Below are 22,682 nucleotides of genomic sequence, written 5' to 3'. Positions count from 1 at the left end.
GGGACGACTGGCAACATGGACCCGACGGATGTTAAGGAGTGGGTCGAGGCAAAGCGTAGATTCCGGGAGGCGGCGTCCCGGGTACTTTCGAAGCAGACACTCAAGCTCGAGGTGAGTGCTTGTTTCTAGCCTGCTCACGCATCCTTTGGCCGTTGACGACGATCCCGGTGTACTAGCAAGGATCTAAGGCGGAAGCTGTACTGCCCGCTGATAATGTTCTGTATGCGGAGCATGCACACGCGGGCGTGGCCTTGCTCATCGCCACGCTGCGCTTGCTCCATGATCGCGGCAGCTCCTTCACGGTGAGTACACGGCTCCTGTCTATTCTATCTAGCTACCAAAGCCCTTGATGTGGTGTCTAAAGGCAGAACACCTTCCAATCGAGGATTTCCACGCCCTTGGGTCAGACGTTGTCTCGGCATATTCTTTGGCCCTCCAGATCAACGAGAAACGTCTCAACTTGCAGGCCGACGCAGTGGGCGTCATGTTATTCTATCTCAGGGAGGAATGTCGTTCTATACAGGCGAAGCAGTATGCCTGGATCGCGAACCCCTCTGGCGCGGGGCGATCGTCTTAGGATGTCTGCATCGCAGTGACATCGGATATCGCAGATGTAGTTGTAGTATCAAGGAACTATCTACAAGTTACCTTCGCCGTTGACTGCCGAAAATTAGGACGGTGCCCTGCCGGGCCTCCAGAAGCTCGTCGGGAAACCTGCAATATCCGAGGTACATCAGCAAACGGGGGAGTTGACGATAGGGGAATACGGGCAAGACGAAGCGTGCAGAGCAAGGCAGGCTCGAGTCCGAGTATTGGGCGTCTGCATTGCTCGATCGGGAACCGTCTATCCGACGGCCGCCTGTATGATTCCGTCCGACTCGAAGCTCGATTGTAATGAGCTAACAGTTTATTCTAGTAAAGAAATAGAATTATCAGCTTCTGCACCTACCTGAGAGACCCAGTTTGAGAAGATATTCACTTGCGCGCGCATCAAGAGGCGACTGGAGTTGAGCTGAATGCCATCCTCGTCCTCATCCTTGTCTTGAGTACTGTATGTAAATGAACATCATGATCACGTCGTCATCATTGCCAGCCATATCTAAAAGAACTTGCGAGGCTGAAACGCACCCACATGACTGTATGTGTGTGCAGTATGACATGCACACATTTTAGGCAAGTGGAGGATCAGCCGCCCACGCGACTTTGGCAGGCGGGCTACATAATGGACCTCCGCGACACTTCTTCCTTCTCCCGCTTTTGTCTCTTTACCACCACTACCCATGCTCATTATTCTCGTCTGCTTCCCTGCTTCTCCTCAACACTTGCAATGACACACCATGCGAACCACCGCCACAAATGCGGTCACGAACAAGTGGTGCGCGCAGTGATTAAAGCCGAGCACGCCATCTTCAACAGTGGCCAAGAATGCCCCAGCTTCCATGCGGAACTCCCAGGGGTCGTCTTCAGCGGCAAAGAACTTTACTCAGGGCAACACGAGCAGCAGACAGGCCGAGGAAGGTGTGTATGAGCAACTGGGTCACTATATGCGCTCTTATCCTGACCTACCCTGGGCCGCCCGCGCATAGAAACCATCACCGCTGAGCAGCTCATCCGTGCGATATGCCTGGTAAGTACATTCCAGCTTCGAAAATTGTCCTATACTGACCTACGATCACAGCCTGGGGTTCACTGGTGGGTAGTGCAAATGGCCGCTGGCAGTGCAACTCCTACAGATTGGCATGTTCGCATACCGTACTGAGAACCAGTGTTGAGCATCGCCGTTCTCCTTGGCGAGCGCACCCTCTTCTTTCTCCTTTACAGAGCCGTTCTGCACAGTGAGCGGAGTCCTGCTCTCGGGAGGGGACCCCGTCGGGACGGCGGCATTGTCGGCGATGGCAGCGCTGCCCCTTTTGTTATCGGCGGATCCTTATCTCGCGCAGGTCTCGAGCGAGGGCAGCAGCCACAATCACGCGCCGGTGACCGGTTTCATTGGGTCGCCGGGGGCGTCACCCTAGCGCCACAGGTACATAGACTAGACAGAGTAGCCAGCGAGGAATCCCAGGTCACTTCACCCCACAGAGCTAAGATCTCGAGAGAAGAAGCCTGTCGCCGCTTGTCTGAACTCATTGCCGCTTTACACTTCTCCTTCACCGCTGTTTAGTTTAACATTGCCGTTCGCCACCGCTGATACATTTCACTCGTCAAAATCGCTTGTTCCACCGCCCGCCGCCGCCACCTTCGCCGACGTCGCCAAGTCCTCGCTGATCGAACACCGCTCCCTGCTTGTGCGTGCAGTTAACAAAGGGAACCAGAAAGCACCTCTCGCACAAACTGCGTAGACTTTGGGTAGTTAGGTGGGTTGTTCCTCCCTGCTTGGCCCCATAGTCGACGTATCATTTTGGAGCCCACTGTGAGGGGTTTAATTCTGCCACCACCTTCAAACTGTCGCGAACCCCTTCACCAATCCCCCTAAGACCCTGCCGCTCCTACGAGCTCCCTGCTGCCGTCATTGAATGAGTCTGCAGATTTCTCGCTGAGGAATTACCGCAGTAACAAGCTCACTTCGCTGAACACTCACACCTTGCAGTACTTGTGGAAGCTCTATACGGCCCGCTCTCCCCTCTCATACCGTCCCCGCACTCAGCTTCACAACCGCCATCCACCATCCCATCCTCCGTCCGTTTGTCACCACCGCCAAATATGCCCCCCGCAACTGGGTTCGCCGCGCTACCCCTCCGCACTGACCACGGAGTGCCGGAGTGGGACGAGACTGACCGGTTCAGTGTGCAGGCGTATTTCGATGACATCCAGCGCCTCATGATGCAGTACAACATCACTGATGTAACGGAGCAAAAGAAAGCAGCGGCGATGTACGTCCCCGCAGAGATCCACTGGCTATGGTCTACCTACGCCTCGTACCGTGACCAGGTCAAGACCTTCGAGGACTTCAGAAATGACGTGCTCCAGTACTATCTCGGTGACGACAAGAATCGGTTCACCCTCTCTGACTACCATTGCCTGGTCCAGGAGAAGGCGCGGAACCCTATCGACAACTACGCCAACTATCTGCACTGCTACAGCTGGTTCCGCCCCGTCGTGGACTTCCTGACCAGTCTAAACCCGTCCCGACTTAGTGAAGATCTGGCTTCGACACAGCTGATGGGGCTGGTGCCGAAGGAGCTGTTGCCGGCGATCTTTAGTTGTCTCGACGTCACCGCATCGAACAAAATGGAGAACAATATCTATACCATAGCGCAGGTCCACGAAGCTATCCGCCACGTCTGGCTGGAACGAACCCGCCGGGGAGCGTACATGTTGATCATCACGCCTGGTGACACGTCCGCTGCAAGTGCGGTGGTCCTGGCACTCGGCGTGGGTGGCTTGGCCAGGACTAGCTCCCTGTCAAACGCGCTGGCACCGCAGCCGCCACCGCACTCCCCATCGCCGTCAATCAAGGAAGAGATCAGCGAGGCCCTTGCAGGCTTCAAGGCTGAGATTCTGTCCACACTCATGCAGAGCCTCCGCACCGCCGAGCCCACACCCCAGAACCGTAGTGGCACTTACAACCAGCCGTTGCCGCCGGTATACGGCCCCACGTTAAACCAACCCCAGTTCAACCAATCGCAGAACCCATCGCTGTTCCCTCAGCAGTATCCGCCGGTGAGTTCAGCGTACCCCCCCTGACCGGACCATTGTTTCTACTGTTTCCACACTGGATGCCACAGCTGGACCTGTCCCTACGCAGAGGAGGATATCCAGGCCGGCTACATCCAGAGGCATTTGGCGACACGCAGAATCCTGATGCCAGGCAGTGGGGAGCCGCCGTCAGGGCCCGGCCTGATGCGTGAATGAGTTATGCAGTGGCACGCCGATCATCCGGGGCAGCGCGCGGCAGCGCAAATACATGGCTCATCAACTCAACTGCCGCCGTCATCGGCGAACCCACAACCAGCACCGCTGGCTGCCGCGGGCTCAGGCCAGGTCCATAGCATGCTGCTATTCGTCGACGCGAACTTACAGGACATCGAGAATGAGCTGATGGAGGAGGAAGCCGCACACGCGATGCAGCTTGCCGCTGACCTGGTTAAGGGCCGGCGGTGCAGAGAAGTCTTCGACGGGGTACATCTGCCACCACCGCCTCGACGAAGGACCAGAGTGCACCTGGCGACCCCCTCCCCGATGGGGGACTCGGAAGCATTGCTGCCCTCCTTCACGACCACTGAACTACCCACGTCCGAGGTCGCCGAACGTGGGCCCGACGTCAATGAGGACACCCCAGAGGCGCCGACGTTGGATGCCCCAGCACACCCCTTCGCAGCCATACCGGACGGGAGCGGCGCAAGGGCACCCAAAGTTCGGGACTATGCCTACCACGGAACTGCAGTGTCCAAGGGCACCCAGACGGCACCACTGCAGACCAAGGTGTCCGCCACGAAGGACCCAGCCTTGTTGCTGCCAGCTAAGAAGGAGCCAGCCTACAAGCACGTGCTGGGGGCGTACAACCTGGGCGCGCTAGATCGGGTCTTCCAGCGCAATTTTGATACCACAGCGAACATCCAGATGACCACCGCCGAGCTGATCAACATCTCCGAGCCCGCACGGAAACGCCTCCACGCGATGACGGCGTTGTCGCGTTTCCCCGTCGCGATGGCCCCGCAGAAGCCAACGGAGCGCGTCGAGGTCATCGCCGAGTCGGTCACGGCCCTGGCCAGTACAGTCGTCGAGCCCTCCAACTACCAACAGGCCACTGTTGAAGAGGTCCTCGATGATTACTACGGCACTGCTGACCATGCCGATGACAACAGCGAAGGGGAGGTGCTGGAAACGTACAAGGTCGACACGGTCCCTGTTTTTCCATTCGCCGACGGGGACCTGTCGGCCAGCGAGGCGGCAAGTGACGACGAGGACGAGGCGCTGCCGCAGGGTATCTACAGGCTCGACCCCCAGACGTTTTGCAGCGGCGATCGAACACATGCGCCACTTAGAGTCGGACGGGCGACTCACAAGCTACGGTCCATCTGGGCAGTCATTGCTGACACAGCAGTTCCTACGGAGTGTGTCCTCAATCCTGGGTCACAGATCGTGGCGATTAGCGAAAGCAAGTGCATCGAACTAGGCATCTCCTGGGACAACAAGGCCAAGATGAAGATGGTGTCGGTGAACAACACGTCAAACGAGACCTGCGGGATGGCGCACAATGTTCCCCTCGAAATCACTCTGGGGATTGTGGTTTACCTCCAGCTCCACGTCATTAGCCATGCTTCCTACGACGTGCTCCTGGGACGGCCCTTCAACGTGCTGATGCGACCAAAGTAGTCAACTCCACCAACGGCGACCAATTGATCACTGTCACCTGCCCGAACTCAGGACTGTCGCAGACGATTCCTACCTTCGCCAGGGGGCGCCCGCCTGCGAAGAGGGACGCCCCACTGGTTTTTCCGACTTCGATGATCTGATCGGCGGTCAGGGAGATGTCACGCTGGTGCTCGAGCACAACTCCGTTACCAACCAGACCTACGCCATATCCTATAGAAGTCTCATCGACACCGAGACCGATACCCTACAACAAGCCTACCTTCTAGCCTGCAAACAGAACAAACTCCCTCCTGAAGTCTCCTCATTTATCTATTCTCCATCGTCAACCTCCCCCGTGCCCGCTGAAGCCCCTGCCGACGCCGCGCCAGTACGCTCTCCTGACCCTACACGGCCAACTACTGAGTTGGCTCTAGAACCGCCGCAGACGCAACCCTCGGGGAAGGAGTGTCGAGTCACCGCACCCCTTTTTCCTAGGTGACCGACCTCGAACTCTCTCCCCCGTCCGTATCGCTTCTCCTATCTCCCGTCCGCCACCGCCGATGTGTTTCTTAAGGCAAAAAAGAAGTACAAGCCCGTCGCACTGAAAGTCAAGCCCGTCGTGGGCAAACTACCCAAAGAATACCAGATCGTACGCAACATGATCGGCAACCTGCTCGAGGGAATGCCCGAGTTGTCGCTGAACCCCCAGCCGTTCACGCTGACTGGTCGATACACCGCTGAGCGACAGGAAGCTGTCCGTGCTGACCATAAGGACTTCCTATGGCCCGCCGAGTTAGATCTCCTCAATGACCTCATGTACAAGCAAAACCAAGCTTTCACCTGGACGGACAAGGAGCGGGGCACTTTTTGTTCGGACATGTTCCCCGACGTCAAGCTGCCAGTTATACCCCACGTCCCCTTCGTCGAGTGAAACTTCCCGATTCCACCGGGGATCTACCAGAAGGCGACAGAGTTGATCAAGAGGAAGATCGCCGCCGGGGTGTACGAACCCTCGAACTCCTCTTATCGCTTGAGGTGGTTCTGCGTTCTCAAGAAGAACAGCGACATCTGCATAGTCAACAGTCTCGAGCCGCTCAACCGAATCACTATCCAACACTCTGGGGTGCTGCCGATACCGGAACACCTCGCCGAACAGTTCACCGGCAGGGCCTGCGGCGTGCTCCTTGACCTCTATGTCGGCTACGACGAACACCATCTCGCCTAAGAGTCGCGTGACCTTACCTCGTTCCAGACGCCTTTTGGGACTATGCACCTAACCACGTTACCTATGGGCTGGTCGAACTCAGTCCTGATATTCCACGAGGACGTCACCTTCATACTGCAGCCAGAGATCCCTCACGTTACCATCCCTTACATCAACGATGTGCTGATCAAAGGGCCGGCGAGCGACTACCACAACACCGACGGCACCTACAAGACCATTGCCGAGAATGCGGGCATACGCCGCTTCATCTGGGAGCACCTACAGAATGTCAACAGGGTTGTCCAGTGCATGAAGCATGCCGGCGGGACGTTATCGGGAAAGAAGCTGGTTCTATGTGCGCACGAAATTGTCGTCGTCGGGCACCAATGCATGCTGGAGGGTCGCTTGCTGGAGACTAGCAACGTCGAAGCAGTGGTCAACTGGGGGCCCTGCAAAGACCTCTCCGAAGTCCGAGCCTTCCTAGGGACTGTCGGTGTCGCCCGCATCTTCATCAAGGACTTCGCAAAGAAGGCCCACCCTCTAGTCAAGCTCACTCGCAAGGGCGAACCGTTCGAGTTCGGCGCAGCACAGTTACAGGCCATGGCCAACTTGAAGCGTTCTCTACTGGACTCGCCGGCCCTTCGCGTGATCGACCACGAGTCCGACGCCCCTGTGATCCTCGCCGTAGACACCTCTTACATCGCCGTTGGATATCAGCTCTGCCAGCAGGACGTCGCTGATCCCCATCAGCGGTACTACAGTCGCTTCAGTTCCATCACGCTGAATAAGCGCGAGGTGCACTTCTCACAACTGAAGCTCGAGCTGTACGGGTTATACCGCACCCTGAAAGCCCTCAAGTTCTACCTCATCGGTGTTCGCAATCTTGTCGTCGAAACCGACGCATGCTACATCAAGGGGATGCTCGGCCACCCGGATATCGCACCGTCAGCCTTGATAAACTGCTGGATTATCGGGATTCAAATGTTCCACTTTGATTTGGTCCACGTCCCCGGCGAACACCACGGCACCGATGGTCTGTCTCGGCGCCCTCAACAGCCAGGGGACCCACCCGTCGCCGAAGACGATGATGGGTTCAACGACTGGATCGACAACCTCTACGGTTTCCTCCACATGATCAACCCGCCGCCCCAGCTCGCTGGCACTCCCCTTTCTACCGCCGATGAGGAGTCGACCGTCGCTGTGCTCGCTCAGCAGGCGGCGGGCCCGGCAGTGGCGCTCCCTCAGATAGACCCCCCCCGACTATTCCCTGTTCCCCCAATCGGCAAAAGCGCAGCAACTCGACGAACGCATGAGCCAAGTCCAGCGGTGGATGCTGACTCGAGAGCTACCAGAGTTCAAGGACGAGAAGACGAAAAGCCACTTCGAGCGATACACCGCGCAGTTTGCCCTCGATAAGGCCAGTCACCTGTGGAAGCTCGCCGAAAGCCAGCAACCCCGCCGAGTGCTCGACCGAGCGGTGAGGGCGTCAGCGCTGGTCCAATTCCACGACTACGTAGGGCACCACGGAATCTACGCTACTAAGGCCTTCTTCGCTGACTGGTTCTGGTGGCCCGACTGGCAAGCTGACGTCGTGTGGTACGTGTGTTCCTGCCATCAGTGCCAGCTGCGACAAGTGCGCAAGATACACATACCACCAATGGTGGCATTCCCAGCGCCGCCGATGGTCCGAGTGCACGCTGACACCATGGACATGCCAGCGCTGTACAAGCACTTCTTCCACGCTCATTGCGCAACGACATTGTACTGCGAGGGCCACGCGGCGAAGACCCAGTCGGCGAAAACCCTCGGCGACTGGATATTCCAGGAGCTGCTTTGCCGCTGGGGCGCTGTCACTGAGATCGTCACTGACAACGGCGCTCCCTTCGTCGTGGCCATGGAATACGTTGAAAAGGCATATCATGTACACCATATCCGCATCTCTGGCTACAACTCACAGGCGAACGGTGCGGTTGAGCGACCCCATTTCCACGTCCGCGATGCGCTTGTCAAAGCTTGTGCCGGCGACGCCTCCCTGTGGGCCTCATGCACTCACAGTGTTATGTGGGCCGATCGGATCACAGTCCGCTGAGGACTTGGGTGCTTGCCGTATTTTGCGGTAACGGGGACAAACCCCCTCCACCCTCTAGACATCGCCGAAGTGACCTACCTCATGCCTGTCCCCATCAAGCTACTCACGACCAGCGAATTGCTCGCACGGCAGGCGATAGCGCTACAAAAACGACCCGAACAGCTGGCGATGCTACGCTCCACGGTCTTCGAGCGACGAGTTGCGGTGGCCCACCGCTTCAAGGAGGAACACAAGCACGTCATCAAGGACTTTGACTTTGAGCGTGGCCGGCTCATGCTCATGTGAAACACGGCGATAGAGAAATCGCTCAACCACAAGACCAGGCCCCATTACATTGGGCCCCTAGTCGTCATCGCCAGAAACCGCGGCAGTGCATACATCCTCGCCGAACTCGATGGCACAGTATTCGACCGACTGGTAGCAGCCTTCCGACTCATCCCCTACCTCACCCGCACCAACCCTATCCATTTCCAAGTCGGCGATCTCGACCTTAATGCCGAGCATCTCAAACGGCTCGAGGACACACAGGTTACCGCTGAAGACCTCGCCGAGCTCGAGGGTCTCGCCAACGATGACAACTAGGTAATTACCCACCCACCCACCCTGATTCTCCCGGAGCTCGAAGATTTCAGTGGGGGGGAGGACTAGCTACGCTATATGACACAGTACATACACAATCCCCTTTCTATGTGACGTTACAATACATTTATTTGCACTACACTTTCCACTTGTTACCACTTCAACATTTGGCAGGCGGAGACAGCACCGCCGAAGACGCCTTCGCTGTTGGCGACGCCATCGCTGTACTCAACCCCACACTCTTTCACTCATTACTTACCCTCTTACCCAGGACTCAACAAGTGTCATCAAAGGCCTGCTAAAAGGCGGCTCACCACTCTCTTTGCTCAGGTATAATACAACTCTCAAATTAGAAGGACACTACTACTTACATCTAATCTACATTACTATGGACTGCTTACTTATTCTACTCTACTCTACAGATACAAGAACTAATGCGGGGGGGGGGGGTACACTAACACATGGTATAATACAGGTACAAGAAAAACGTCTCAAGCCTCCGGCGACGACTCCCTATCGCCGAGGGCCTGGTGCGCGCCGCTGACGCGCTCCAAGGTCACGATGTCGAGCAGCAGAGGAACAACGATGGAGTCGCTGGTTGAACAGTACGCGAGGCCAGTCGCACCCATCTCCCGCTCCTGCAACTCGGCGATGCAGTCGCGCAGGACCAAGGACTGGGCGATGGCCTCGTTGTACTCACGCCGGATGGCAGCGACATAGTGGTCACGGGCGGGGGCGTCGGCCCCCTCGACGGGAGGGAAGACAAGGCGGTGAGAGGAGGAGGGCCCTGTGACCACCGGCGGAGGAGGGGGGCGAGTGACGGGAGGACGGGGCTTGGGTGGGGCAGTGTTGAGGTGGGCGACCGACACCGCCGCCCAGTCCCATGGGGTGGTGATGGCATCGGGGAAGAGGCTGTATGTCTTGGCCTCCGCCGCAAGCTGCTGGCGGTCGTGGATGGTGACGGTGACGGCGTGGTCCTCGGCATCCCGGATCTTTGTCCAGGCCTCTTGAAGGGCCTGGGAAGCGGTGATGCGCTTTGCCGGCGTGTACCCCCTGCCGTTGAAGAACGCCGCGCGATGAGCCCCGACTGGATACAATAGGGAGTGGTCAGCAGAGAACAAAGGGAGAGGGGCGGCGACATACCCTTGATGACGCTGAGAGTGTCGACCCCATGGAATGAGCAGCGCTTCTTCTGCTTCTTGCAGTAGGCGCAGGTACGTCAGCTGGCACTCCGCCGTGCGCTGCTCGCTGCCCCGACAGGCGTTGCACTGGTAGAAGGAAAGATTAAGGCTGAGCATAGGTTACCTACAGATCGACCTAGATCTGTTTTATAGGTACCTATGCTCCAAATTTCAACACCTAGATCCGTGCATGATCCGTGTTGTGGGTACCTAGACCTATAGGTCGCAGGTCATACAGGTCAGGTTTAAGGTTACCTAGAACTTCAAAAAACTTTTATGCTGTAAATATGCTAATTTTATCAAAATGAACATAAAAAGTTTCAATACAGGTCGGCTGTGACCTAGATGTTTTCTCATAGGCTTGATCTAGATCTGTGCATGATCCATGCTGTAGGTACCTGGACCTGTAGGTTTGGATCATCTAGGTCACGGATCTAGGTAGTATAGGTATACCTATGCAATACCTAAACCTATGCTCAGCCTTAGGAAAGATAGGTCAGTAAGGGGAAAGTATTGCTGACGGCACATAGTGTTGCAGGGTCCGGTCTGCAGACCATCGCCGGACCGCAGTCTGGACTGGACCATGTCATATAGGACTGGACTGGGACTGCTGAACGTCGGTCCTGGTCTCCAGTCTCGGTCCTGATCCTGTTCCATTTGACGACCAGAAGGACCGCCTAAGACCGTGGTAGACCGGTCCAGGACCGCCCATAAAGACCGGTCTCTGAGAGTGTTTATGGATGTGATTAAAGTCCTCCGGGCGGGGTTTTAAATGATTAGCACTCGTTATGCCGGCCGGCGCAGAACTGTACAGGCTTTCCGGGCAATGCCGCCGGCAGCTTGTGGAGATGAGATTGATAGCAGAATAGATATACATTGCTAAACTCAAGACTCTACGCGCGAACACCAGACGGAAGTGTACGTAAGTCAAGGGCAGACATGGCAATCACTGAGCGCGACAAAAAAACAGAAAATCATCGAGGACACGGAATCTACGAGCGATGAGGACCACGAGGATGAGGAGCCACAACCGAAGCGACGTCACACAAGGCGTTTAAATGGTAGGCGAGAGTCCGGGAAGGTCTTCGGAGAGGGGAAAGGAGGGAAGGTGCGTGGGAAGCAGAAGGCAAGTGACCCCATCATGATAGAAGATGATGAGGAGGATGGTGGCGGCGGCAACCAGGAGCGCCAGGATGATGCGGAAGAGGTATTGGAAGATGATGAAGATGACGATGCCGAGGGAGATGGTGAAGGTAGTGATGGAGATGGGGTGGACGAAGAGGTCAGTCGCGATCGATACAAATGACGGTGAGGAAGCTGACGACTTACCAGGAATTGCCCAAGCCTGAGCATTGCACGCAGCGCACCGATACAACACGGGACCTCCTGTTGTTCTTCGGGCCATCGTTGTGCGTGAAGTTTCTGCGCAAGTACAAGAAGACGGTGAATGGGATAGAGAGTGGGCGCTGGTGTGCGCGATGCAAGTCAGTAAAATATTCATATCAATGCATTTGCACGTGCGTGACAGTCGCACAGTGTCTGATAGAGTGAGTACTTACCAGAGGTGAACAGGGACGACCCAAAAGTCAAAGCAGCGGAAGGTCTACGCGCGGGCTGGTACCGTGGAGGGAACTCTTCGTGTCGCCGGCACATTGCGCACGACCACTATGAGGAATACGCCAGGCTTTGTAAAGAGAATGGCATAGAAGAGCAGAAGGAGGTGATTCCGAAGAAGATACAGCAAGAGAGAGAGAAGGCAGCGGCGGCTGTGGTGGCGGGAGGCAAAAAAGACAAGGTTCAGAGCACACTCGACCAAGTCATCAAGAAGGTTCAAGTTCCGACCACATTCTCACCCAATAGCATCTTGAAGCATGTGACAATTCACATCGTCCTCGGGGACCAGGTACGTGGCAGCTACTAAGATTCGTCTCACACTCTCTATCTCTATGCTTACATCGCACACTCTCGCCGATTCCTCAGGCTCTAGCCCTCGCAAGTGAGACAAGTTTCTGGAACTGTCTTGTCACCATGCGCCCGAAGACTCGCAAGTCCGAGCTCCCCTCGCAGACAACTGTACGCACGCACATCATGAACGACTACGCTGACTACCTCGACCGCCTCGTCGCCGGTATCAAAGCTGCCCCAGGACGAGTTTCGGTCCTTTGGGACCTGTGGACGGCCCCGCACACGTCCATGCCATACCTCAGCATGATCGTGATGTGGATCGAGGTCGATTGCACCACACAGGCCTGGAGGATGCGATCGGAGGTCACCGCACTGCACGAAATCCTCGGGAAACATAGCGGCATCAACCTCGGCCACTACTTCGTCTTGTTTCTCGACCGCGCTGGCATCACTTCAAAAAAGCACTCAAAGGTACGCAGATACACATCCACCTCGGGGCCTAGCTACGTGTACTAACTGATATCCTTGTCACTCATACAGCTCGGCCATGTCACAAATGACAACGCCTCAACCAATCCTGCAGCTGCAAAAGAGGCTGCAGCCCGTCTTCAGCGCCGTGGTGTACTGGGAGACTGGAGTGTGGATGAGAGGGACCTCGGGTGAGTGCTTGAGTTATCGGCGTGCGTGCGCAGCAAAACTAACGTGATATGTGGTGTATCGCAGCTGTTTCGGTCACATCGTGCAGTTAGGAATTGAGGACTTCATGGGCCACATCACGCACAAGGCCGCTGTCGAATCAAAGGACGCAATCTGGAACTATGACCCGCAGGCAGAGGGCTCTGCGATCAACGGTGGTCTGGACCTCATTGCGGTCATCCATACCCTAGCTGTCAAGGTGTGTACTGTCACTCGAGCGGGCAAGGACACCGCACTACGGACGACCGTGCAACTCGTCGAGGAGGCACAGACTTCAAAGGTGTCGATCCAGGCGTTCACCGACAAGGTCGCAGGCTACTTTGTAGCACATGCCCGCCGTCATCTCGCTCTCGCTCTTCACGTCCTCCCTGCGCTCTTCTGGCATTGCCATGGCATGTCCACGCTGGCCATGTCCTCACACTGTGTTCTCACGACACCTTGTCATCGCACAGATTCAGGCTTCAGGGCCGCGCTGCCAGCACATGGAGGACATACAGCGCACCCTGGGCATCAACCCGCCTCTCATGATTCCGCTCCATGGAAACACGTGCTGGGGTAGTGCGCACGGAATGATGTACCGTGCATGGTTCCTCCGCAAGGTATGCACATTTATGCATCTCTCTTATATGATGTGTGTACTAACTATTGTCACGTTCCTCTTGCGCACAGGCCATCGACCAGTTTGTCAGCACCGCGGATTTGATGTTCGGCCCTATCACATGGCTGAAAGGTCAGAACGGCGGCAAGACCAAAAACATACGCTGGACTGCGTTTCAGCTCGACAAGTCCAACTGGGACAAGATCAAATTGTGCGCCAATATCCTCGCGGTGAGTATCATTCCAAGCCTTTCCGATTTGGCTGTCTTGTGCATTGCTGACTCTCACTTACTTGCAGGATGCCAACCGCTATCACCAAGTATGTTCAAGTACCCGCATGCCAACACTGTGGCTCGTCATCCCCGCCATGGAGGCGCTGTCGTCATGTTGGGAGAAGAAGGCTGCCGACAACAAGTATGCGCTCTTCCATGATGTGCTCCGGGCTGGCCTCGAGAAGCTGTTGAAATACTACAAGCTTCTCGATAAGGCTGATGCATTCATCCTCGCACTCTGTATGTCCATTTACTTCTGCTGTTCATGTTCACCGGCTAACCAATGTTTCATAGTTCTTCACCCATACTTCAAGCTGCGATACATTGAAGAGCAATGGGGTGGTGAATTCGAGTACAATGAGAATGTCGCAGCCGGAGTTCCGAACCCACAGAACTGGCAAAAATTCGTGCATGAGGTTGTTGAAAAGAACGTGAGTTGGCAATAACCTCTGCTTGTCCATGAACGCTAACATGGCTCAATGTCATGCATCCACAGGTCAAGAAGTATTGGGACATGGCTCTGAAGGAGGCTGGCACAAACAGCGCACCTGAGAGGCCCGCAGATGCAGTTCCCAGTGATGTTCATGCAGCTGCGGCCCCGATGGACTCCGACTCTGAGGACGAGTATGACCGTGCCCGTCAGCAGCGCCTCAAAGAGGGAAAGGCCGCTGTTGATGGATGGAAGGCTGAGCTTCAGCGGTATGAGGCTGACCTTGCGCCAACAGTCACCAAGAAGACTGATCTTGTGCAACACTGGTCAGAAAGCGCCAACATCTATCCGACTCTGACAAGGATGGCTTTGGACATCCTGCCAGTTCCTACAGCATCTACTGGAGCAGAGTCACTGTTCTCTCGTGGGAAGGAGGTCACCACGGATCGTCGCTCAAGGTTGGATCCGGATATGCTCGAGCAGATCCTCTCGTTGAGCTGGCATTGGAAGGATACAATTCCTGACTATGCGAGTATCAATGAGGAGACTATTGAGGAGGTTGTTGAACTCAAGGAGTTCGCATTTCTGGCGTCGCAGGAGGCTCTGTACATTGATTCTGAGGATGAGTCTGAGCTAGAGAACTTGTAGTACAACAGCTAATATGACTATTTGTCTGATTGTGTTCCTTAGGACTGGTCTTGCATGGTCCTATGCAGTCTTTTGCCGGTCTAGACCGATACCAGTCTGAGACTGGTCCGGACCGAGGACCGGACCAGTATCTGGTCCAGTCTCAGCAAGACCAGACTGCAGTCCTGGTCCTGCAAGGTTGGGCCGGTCCTGGTCCTGGTCCTGGTCCTGGTCCTACCAAAAAAGGCAAAAAGACCGGACCGGACCAGACCCTGCAACACTAGTGTTGATGCACTCATCCAAGTACTTCTGGAGGCGGGTCTGGTCGTCGGGCCAGTGCTGCAGGACACGGCTGATGTCGCCGAGTGCGTGGGCTAGTGCGGCGGACTCAGCGTGGAGTTCATAAACATCCGCCTGGGCCCCCCCCCTCTACGGTCAATCAACAGCTCTCGTGGCGGTGGCGGGTCTGACTTACCATTCGGTCAGACAACTTTAGGAGTTCCTCAAGTGCCTCGTCAGCGTTGATCGTCTGAGCTTTGGTGAGTGTCAAGAAGTCATTGATGGCTCAGCGGAAAGAGGCCTCCACGGTGGCTATAACCTGGTCGTGGAACCACTGGGTTTCACAAGAAAAGTACAGGTACAGGACAGACATATGGGGGCACAGTTCTGATGGCGTTGCCAGTGGGGGGAGTTTATCGCTGGCTGGTCTTCATTGACGACCATGACAATGAGCTCGATCATCCAGAACGGCTGCAGGTGAGTGAGCGAGGACAGAATCGAGAACACCAACACAATCAGGAACTGCGCTCACCAAAGGAACGGCTGCACGTACCACACGAAGCCTGGCAGCCAGTAGCACTCGCCAAAAATGTGCTCGTGCACAAACGGCCAGCCCGAGACGAATGTGAAGGTGCCCATGAGCGGCTTGCCATGGTCCATGTTCAGGAAGGTGCCGTTGTCGGAGACGAACGTGCTCGAGATCGATGAGGTGGTCCCCATACTTGCGGCGAGGGCTCCATGCGAGGTCATGTTGTGCGCTCTTGTCGAAAAGCGGAAGTCAACAAGGAGAAGAGGCCGATAGGGCGTGATGAGCTTGAAGTTGCGCTGCTGCGCTTCCTGCTGCCTGTCCTCCACCCTTCTTGGACCTGCCTACACGGGACCAAGGATCCAACGTCACTGGCACCCCAAGCATAGGATTGTGCAAGTGCGTGAACCGCTGCGGGGGCACGAGCGCACCCAACGGGGAAGTGCTGCGCCTCAACATCATATGTCTCGAGCTGGTTGTCCGCAAAGCCAAGCACGAGCGTGCTCGGCACGGACCGGTTGAACGCAAGCGCGTGGATCACTGTGGGAAGGTCGGGAGTGTGCAGTGGTGCTGGACGGCATCAAGTTTGAAGACGTGCGTGCGCCGCCGCGTGTCAGAGGTTGCAAGCCATTGGCCGTCGGGGCTCACCGCCATGCGCGTAACGGTGGTGTGGATGAGCTTGGAGTCCTCGACATCGCTCTCTGCAGATGAGGACCCTGCGTCATCGTGCGCTGCCTGCGCGTCATCACTGGCATTGTTGGGCGCCATCTCCACGTCTTTGTCTCCCTTCGCGGAGGCAGATGTCTTGCAGCCCGCGACAACTCGTCCTCTCACGTATCCATCTCGAAGACGATGCTGCTCGAACTTCCGCAAAACGCGGGGAGCGCGATCTGTAGTGCTGTGATTGACGATGACGCCGCCGATTCTGACGTGGCGAGGATGAGTTTAGAGGAGTCAGGCGTAAAGGTGAGGGAGGATGCTCCTGTAGAGGTGCTCGCGAGCTGGCTCTGCAGAGTTGCGGCGAAGGTATTCGCCGAGGCTTCAGGTCGCCGTTCTTCTGCTCGAGTGTGCACGTCAGGACTGTCCGGCAAGGCTGAGTGCGCCAGACTTACCTCTTCCATCAGCTGGAACAACTTCATCTCGTACCAGTCTGCGACCGCTATCCACTTTCCGTCATCTGATATGGCGCCGGTGGCAACGTTCGTCTGGATGGCTAGGTCCATGCCCAGGACGTGCTTCCAGCCACCCATCCTGACTGCTGGGCTCCTCCAGATCTGCATCGAAGGAAGTCGTCGCCCTTTGGTTTTGTCTTCGCAATCCGCCAGATCGTCAACCCCGCCTCCATCGTACACATCCCCAGTCTGGCTTGAAAAGCAGATTCATCACCTTGCCCGCGAGGGTCGCCGTGGGGAGTGCAGCAGGTGTGACAACCACGGACATGTCCAAGCCGCCTGTCACATCCCATGCCCAAGTCCGCCCTGCCGCCCCTCCGACACAACCCCGACCCGACTACCCCTGAACTCCGCCCCTTTCCCGGCTAATACTTCACCACCCCTGCTCCTTTCCCTCCTGCCTTATCTGGACTTCCGCCCAGACTCCGATCACCCCCGACCCCCGCTCTGTCATCCCATCGTACTATGACATTTGTATCCGCCGCCTATACTTACTAGTCCAGTTTATTTGCTTCCGCTCCGTCATCTCCGCAGTCCGCCTCCTGTCTCTACTCCTATCGGGCTCCTATCGGACATTCGGACTTTTGTATATAAACCCTACCTTACAGTCGCATAGTTCTTCAGTTCTGATATCTCGTTTACCCTCTCGACTACTCAGCACTCAATCTATCTGACTTCTCTGCCAACCTTCATCTGATCTCCATCCAACCTTCCGACCGGACCTCCGACCTCCGACCTCCAACTTCTGTTCTCGTCTCTGTTCCTAACTCTCTGCTTGACTCTCTTATTCGTAGCTTGCTCCGGTATAAACTCCGGAGCCTCTTGTCGGACTTCCGCAAATTGAAGACATCGACAACTCTTCGGGCGTTGGTCAATAACTTCGCCAAAATCTTCATTCCCGTGCACCATCGGACTTCGGACTTCCCTTCGGAGTTCGACTTGTGCGCATAGTCCTAACACCACCAGAGGCAAGGACAGGCGCAATGACCGAGGGCAGAGGTGTATACGGCGGCGGGATCATTGACGCGCGTACGTCAGGCAAGTGTAGCTGGTGAGAGCTGGACTGTACCCATGGCCCAGGCCCACAAGAAAAATGAGAGGGAGGGGTTGGGATGTCTTGATGTAGGAAATCTGTGTGACCTGCGTTCTCGTACAAGCGAATAGAGTACAAGCAGCGCTGAGCGTCAAATTCAATGTTTGATATTGTTGATTCCTAATATAGAAATGTTTCTGCCACCTTCTCTCCGTGTCTGCGACCTGGAGCATGGCTCGCATCTTGCTCTACTACCACCACCCACATCGATCACCCTCCCTCGTCTGCGGCCCTTTCCTACGTCTTATAATTTACCCAGGCATCTGGTAGACATAGCCAGATGTCAAGCATGTCTCCACTCTCATTCTCCGATTCGCCGCTGGACCCTAGATACAGCAGCTCTCCTCCACCTCCTTCACTCCGCATCGCGTTTCCGCACGGCTACACATCTGACCTGGCGCACTCTGGAGGCAGAAGGACAAGTGCAGGATACTCTGAGAGTCTTGAATCTCGTCCACATGTACGTTCCTTTCTCCTCTCATGCATCACTTATGCTGCTAATCTGGCGCAGCCCGTCTGTGTTGCTCAAGCAGACGAAGCCCTTCTCATACAGATGAACAACGTCTCATATGCGCTTCTCAGATGCCAGGTAGAGCATCTTATGGAGGAGGTCCAGGCACTCGAGATCCGGCTTGCTGAAAAAAGGTACGCTATTTTTTTCCTTGCCGAGCTTCGTACTAACTCGACAACTGGTGTAAACGTACGTATAGCAAGTTCTGTGAGGATCTCATATCCCGAATACCCCAGCTCCTTGGTATGCCGCCACTCCCTGACGCTCAGCTCAATGCACCAGATGGTCGCCCACAATGCCACTTGTGCCGTCCTGTCCTCGGCCTCGGCATGAACTACCCAACGCCGCCGTCCCGGCCTCCCAATGTCCAGTTCAAGTACTGGACGTGGAACGACTACACAAGCAACCCACCGCCAAAGGAGTTCTCGAAACTTGGCCAGCACAGCATGGACGAAAATCGCGGACAGCTGTTCATCGAGGACAAGCACGGCGATGTGATCTCTGGGCCCGTCGCCAAGGATATTCGAGACACCCTCCACTCACTTGTACACTCACTTATCTGGTGTGGACAGGCGGCCAGCAACCAGGACAACTTGATGTTCGAGGCACGTGTATTCATTCATGTTATGTTAGGTCGAAGATTTCCTTTCCTACTCTTGTGCGACGGCGGCATGTGGAAAATCAATGTACTTATCAAACAGATGTACCACGGTTTTGCTCATACGCACATCAAGCCCCTCACAAACTCATCCAATCCGCCAAAGGACGAAGAGGTCGAACTGCCACTTCAAGACAGCATCTTGGACATGACCGGCATGCTCAAGAAGCGCACTCATCGTGGAAGTTCTGCCACGCCCGCAGCCAATTCACGACCAGGCAAGGTTGCACGTGTGGCACCGCCGCTGCAACTGATGGTAACAACTTTCGACAACAACTTCTCACCTATCTTGCTCAATGATCGTCCCGCACCCACGCCGCCTATGCTGGTCGATCCTGTCCACACACCCACATTGTCATCTCCTTTCATCAATTCCTGGGCGATGTCTGCACACGACTCTCCTCCCGTACAGGTGAGTCCGCCTGCTTAGACTTTCCGCCTCCGCCTTGACCTGCTAACCACTTTCCGCCCGCACAGGTAGCTCCGCCGGTGCAAGTGAGTCCGCCCGCACAGGCGAGTCCACCCGCACAAGTGAGTCTGCCGGCGCAGGTGTGTCCGCTCGCACAGGTGAGCCCCCTTGCACAGGTGAGTCCGCCCACGCACGCTCTGTCTGCTCATACCCCTCCCCCGCTGTCCGCTCGCGACTTTCTGCCTGCGCAGGTGAGTCCGCCCATGCACGCTCTGTCTGCTCACACTCTTCCGCCGCCGCGGTCCCCTCGCAACTTTCCGCCCTCGCAGGCTCCGTCTGCCCACAACTCCCCACCGCCCGCGCAGGCTCCATCTACTCGCAACTCTCCTCCGCCCGCGCAAGGTTCCTCTGCTCACAACTCCCCGCTACCTGCGCAAGCTCCCCCTGCTCGCAACTCTCCGCCGTCCGCGCTTGCTCTGTCTACCGACAGCTCTCCACCCTCGCCATCTATTAGTGGCTGCATCTTGGTGCCACAGCCTTTGTAAGTCCTGCGCCCACATCGCCTTGTATTCTACTGACCTAGTGCATGATTTAGCTCTACGTCAGCGACTAGCCTGTTGCTTCGCCTCGCGCATCCAGATGCGCCTTCGCAGGCTGCCCCTCCATCGCCCCCACACCCCACTGATGCCACTGGCCCCACATCGCCATCCCCAGATGTGGGTTTCAACCTCCGCCCAGCGGGCCGTGCACCTTCTGAGGATACCGCAAGTGCAGGCGTGGCATCCACCGCCACTGCTGGTACGTGCAATTTGACTAACGAAATGTCGTCCGTCGCACATGTCAATCCAACTCATACTATAGTAGCTCCGGCAGGTAGACATACCACTCGGAACAAGTCCGGTGCTGGCAGAGCAAGCTCGTCGTATAAGGCAGATGTTATAAGCGAACGGTATGTGTCCTTCAATGTCCACTTTGTCGTCAATGCTGATTTGTACACTGCGTCGCGCCAGGAACTTGTATCTTCGTCGCGTGCTTGAGCGCGACCCCGACATCTCCATCACCGACTTCACGAAGGCCTATCAAGCTCTATCTTCTGATGAACGACTGGTACATTCTTCTTACTCATGCATCTGATGAGCAAGCTGACATGGTCGTTCTTCAGGCACTCAGGGAAGTATGCAAGAAGGAGCGCACTCAACGTATTGCAAACAAGAAGGTGTGTATTGTCTGCTATGGCGGCTCCATCAGCAAACCGGGGGCTCCCCATGTACGCGTAGATAGGCCAATATAATTGTCAAATTTACTTGTAAGGAGGATTACCTAGAGTGATACTATATAGCAGACCAACGGGGTACTGCAATAAGCCGAATTATATTATATGAACCCGAATTCTATTGTATGATACTGTCCGACTAGGACATTGGTCTGTATGAGGCCGCCGGAGGAGGGTAATTCAATAAATGCCTCCATATGACTCGGACATTATCATATAGCGTGCGGGTTGGCCTGTATGAATATGTATGTACAGTGATAGATTTCAATACTATCTGGGGCGCCATACTCGCTTCGGCGCTACGCTCGAGCTCCAAATCACACCTCAGGCGTAGGCTAGAGGCGACCAAACATTGATCTTTTATTCGAGTAGTACGGTGCGAATCACAGAGACAATAACGTAGCTATCAGAGTGAGCACATCACAAGATTCCGAGAGAGCGCAGAGAGTGACGTCGCCAGTAAGTAGACCAGAGAGTCCATGTACGAAGACGTCCAAGAGCAAGCAGCCAGCGCAGATGACGAGCGAGGGACAACAGGAGACAGATCAAAGACGATCGAGGCTGTGAATGCACAGGTCAGTCCACGTGAACGGTACATACAAGAGGACCAATGAACGTACTACTCGCAAGGAAGCACCACGTGGCCGGTGATTGATAGTGTAGAGGATACTCAAGACGTCGAGGGGACAGTTGAAGACCATGATATGGTCCGGCTGGTTGCGATGATGCATCAGGAAAAATATACTTGTATCGAGAGGACTCTCGAGGCTCGAGAGCCAAGATATCCCTGATACACAAGTACCCCCTCTGCGATCACTCGATAGACGCACGCAGGGCTCTCGAGCACTCGATAGCACTCGCCGAGACACCGATAGCCTCTAATATACCAGATAGCTGAAGCACTACCCCACGAGCGTCAAACACACAAAGATATAAAATGACTTAAACAAGTATATTTGACTATATAGTTACATGACAATACAACATATGAATGAAAGACGACCGGGCGAGGAGAGTGGACGAGAATAGTGGGTGAGCGGCAGTGAGCAGGGCACAATAGGAGTGCAGATGGGCGCAACAGGAGCCCAGATGAGCAGGTGAGAAGGGTGGACGAGCAGACCAGGGCAAAGAGAGCATGACGACAGGGAGGGCGAGGAGAGTCGATAAATAGACCAGACGAAAGCAGGCGAGTAGAGCAGGCAAAAAGAGCGGGTGGACAGATGCGAGTACGGCAGGAAGGCGAAGTGCACGAGGAGAGGGGCGAGGGGCGAGGAGAGTCAGCGAGCAAAGCAAGCAAAGGGCGGGTGAAGATGGTGCGCGATGGGAGAGCTAGCGAGAAGAGCACATGGGGAGAGCACATGAGGAGAGAGCTTGAGGATAGAGCGCGAGGAGAAAGCGCGAGAGGAGCGCGAGGGGAGTCGGCAAGGAGAGCGGACAAAGGGAGCAGGTGAGAAGAGCACGCGAGAGAGCGGGCAGGGAGACGAGCAGAGAGAGCAGGCAGAGAGACGAGCAGAGAGAGCAGGCAGAGAGAGCAGCGAGAGAGCGGGTCGAGAGAGCGCGGGAGGACATTGCATGAGAGATGAGTGGGCGAAGAGAGCGGGCGAAGAGAGCGGGTGAGGAAAGCAATCTTGCTTGTGTTTTCCTTGTCATCGTTGTTGAACTTGGCCTGTCTTGCCTAATGGTCTTGATGATGGACAGTGACAGTGGTGAGGGACTTGGAGAACGGCTAGGCTGGGGGCAGAGGAGAAGCGACAAGCTCGGAGTCAGTGCCAGCTCATCAAGAGCAGAGGTCACGTGGCCTCTTCAGGGCAGGCTGTGTGGTACTCGAGCTTTTCTGCACCAAGTGCCGACGAGTCGTAAGTTCAAGCAGATTGTACTGCTGAATC

The 22,682-nt window shown here is 55.8% G+C and overlaps 9 protein-coding genes across 9 annotated transcripts; 5 read left to right on the top strand and 4 right to left on the bottom strand.

Moving 5' to 3' along the window:
* Positions 1 to 330: 330 nt before the first annotated feature.
* L226DRAFT_525082 (uncharacterized protein) lies at positions 331 to 2,397 on the bottom strand (the record flags this gene model as incomplete). Its single annotated transcript, XM_067678938.1, has 10 exons — positions 331 to 492; positions 649 to 912; positions 950 to 1,049; positions 1,129 to 1,136; positions 1,337 to 1,482; positions 1,567 to 1,624; positions 1,671 to 1,689; positions 1,752 to 1,907; positions 2,221 to 2,279; positions 2,320 to 2,397. 10 exons carry the CDS (start codon positions 2,395 to 2,397, stop codon positions 331 to 333), a joined length of 1,050 nt encoding a protein of 349 aa, XP_067532550.1.
* A 303-nt stretch (positions 2,398 to 2,700) lies between these two features.
* L226DRAFT_467897 (uncharacterized protein) lies at positions 2,701 to 3,078 on the top strand (the record flags this gene model as incomplete). Its single annotated transcript, XM_067676098.1, has 1 exon — positions 2,701 to 3,078. A coding segment is annotated over one exon (378 nt), but the record flags the coding sequence as incomplete, so codon positions are not given.
* Positions 3,079 to 9,658: 6,580 nt separating this feature from the next.
* L226DRAFT_525080 (uncharacterized protein) lies at positions 9,659 to 10,465 on the bottom strand (the record flags this gene model as incomplete). Its single annotated transcript, XM_067678937.1, has 1 exon — positions 9,659 to 10,465. One exon carries the CDS (start codon positions 10,463 to 10,465, stop codon positions 9,659 to 9,661), a length of 807 nt encoding a protein of 268 aa, XP_067532548.1.
* A 1,720-nt stretch (positions 10,466 to 12,185) lies between these two features.
* L226DRAFT_434476 (uncharacterized protein) lies at positions 12,186 to 12,469 on the top strand (the record flags this gene model as incomplete). Its single annotated transcript, XM_067674736.1, has 2 exons — positions 12,186 to 12,251; positions 12,329 to 12,469. Coding segments are annotated over 2 exons (207 nt in total), but the record flags the coding sequence as incomplete, so codon positions are not given.
* Positions 12,470 to 12,802: 333 nt separating this feature from the next.
* On the top strand, positions 12,803 to 13,079 carry L226DRAFT_436123 (uncharacterized protein; the record flags this gene model as incomplete). The annotated part of the gene is made up of 2 exons (XM_067674757.1): positions 12,803 to 12,912; positions 12,977 to 13,079. Coding segments are annotated over 2 exons (213 nt in total), but the record flags the coding sequence as incomplete, so codon positions are not given.
* Positions 13,080 to 13,630: 551 nt separating this feature from the next.
* Positions 13,631 to 14,515, top strand: L226DRAFT_441361 (uncharacterized protein; the record flags this gene model as incomplete). Its single annotated transcript, XM_067674821.1, has 4 exons — positions 13,631 to 13,777; positions 13,845 to 14,058; positions 14,113 to 14,249; positions 14,315 to 14,515. Coding segments are annotated over 4 exons (699 nt in total), but the record flags the coding sequence as incomplete, so codon positions are not given.
* Positions 14,516 to 15,612: 1,097 nt separating this feature from the next.
* Positions 15,613 to 15,904, bottom strand: L226DRAFT_573631 (uncharacterized protein; the record flags this gene model as incomplete). The annotated part of the gene is made up of 2 exons (XM_067684896.1): positions 15,613 to 15,625; positions 15,687 to 15,904. 2 exons carry the CDS (start codon positions 15,902 to 15,904, stop codon positions 15,613 to 15,615), a joined length of 231 nt encoding a protein of 76 aa, XP_067532544.1.
* A 313-nt stretch (positions 15,905 to 16,217) lies between these two features.
* Positions 16,218 to 17,120, bottom strand: L226DRAFT_573630 (uncharacterized protein; the record flags this gene model as incomplete). Its single annotated transcript, XM_067684895.1, has 4 exons — positions 16,218 to 16,570; positions 16,611 to 16,737; positions 16,793 to 16,954; positions 17,031 to 17,120. The coding sequence occupies 4 exons, from the start codon at positions 17,118 to 17,120 to the stop codon at positions 16,218 to 16,220; spliced, it is 732 nt and encodes a 243-aa protein (XP_067532543.1).
* Positions 17,121 to 18,234: 1,114 nt separating this feature from the next.
* Positions 18,235 to 20,814, top strand: L226DRAFT_573629 (uncharacterized protein; the record flags this gene model as incomplete). Its single annotated transcript, XM_067684894.1, has 10 exons — positions 18,235 to 18,405; positions 18,457 to 18,590; positions 18,656 to 19,526; positions 19,592 to 19,645; positions 19,700 to 19,774; positions 19,853 to 20,064; positions 20,119 to 20,321; positions 20,388 to 20,472; positions 20,534 to 20,630; positions 20,686 to 20,814. The coding sequence occupies 10 exons, from the start codon at positions 18,235 to 18,237 to the stop codon at positions 20,812 to 20,814; spliced, it is 2,031 nt and encodes a 676-aa protein (XP_067532542.1).
* Positions 20,815 to 22,682: the final 1,868 nt, after the last annotated feature.

Source organism: Lentinus tigrinus (genome assembly GCF_003813185.1).
Source record: "Lentinus tigrinus ALCF2SS1-7 unplaced genomic scaffold L226scaffold_26, whole genome shotgun sequence".
NCBI lineage: Eukaryota > Fungi > Basidiomycota > Agaricomycetes > Polyporales > Polyporaceae > Lentinus > Lentinus tigrinus.
This window is presented reverse-complemented; position numbering and strand designations above follow the sequence as displayed.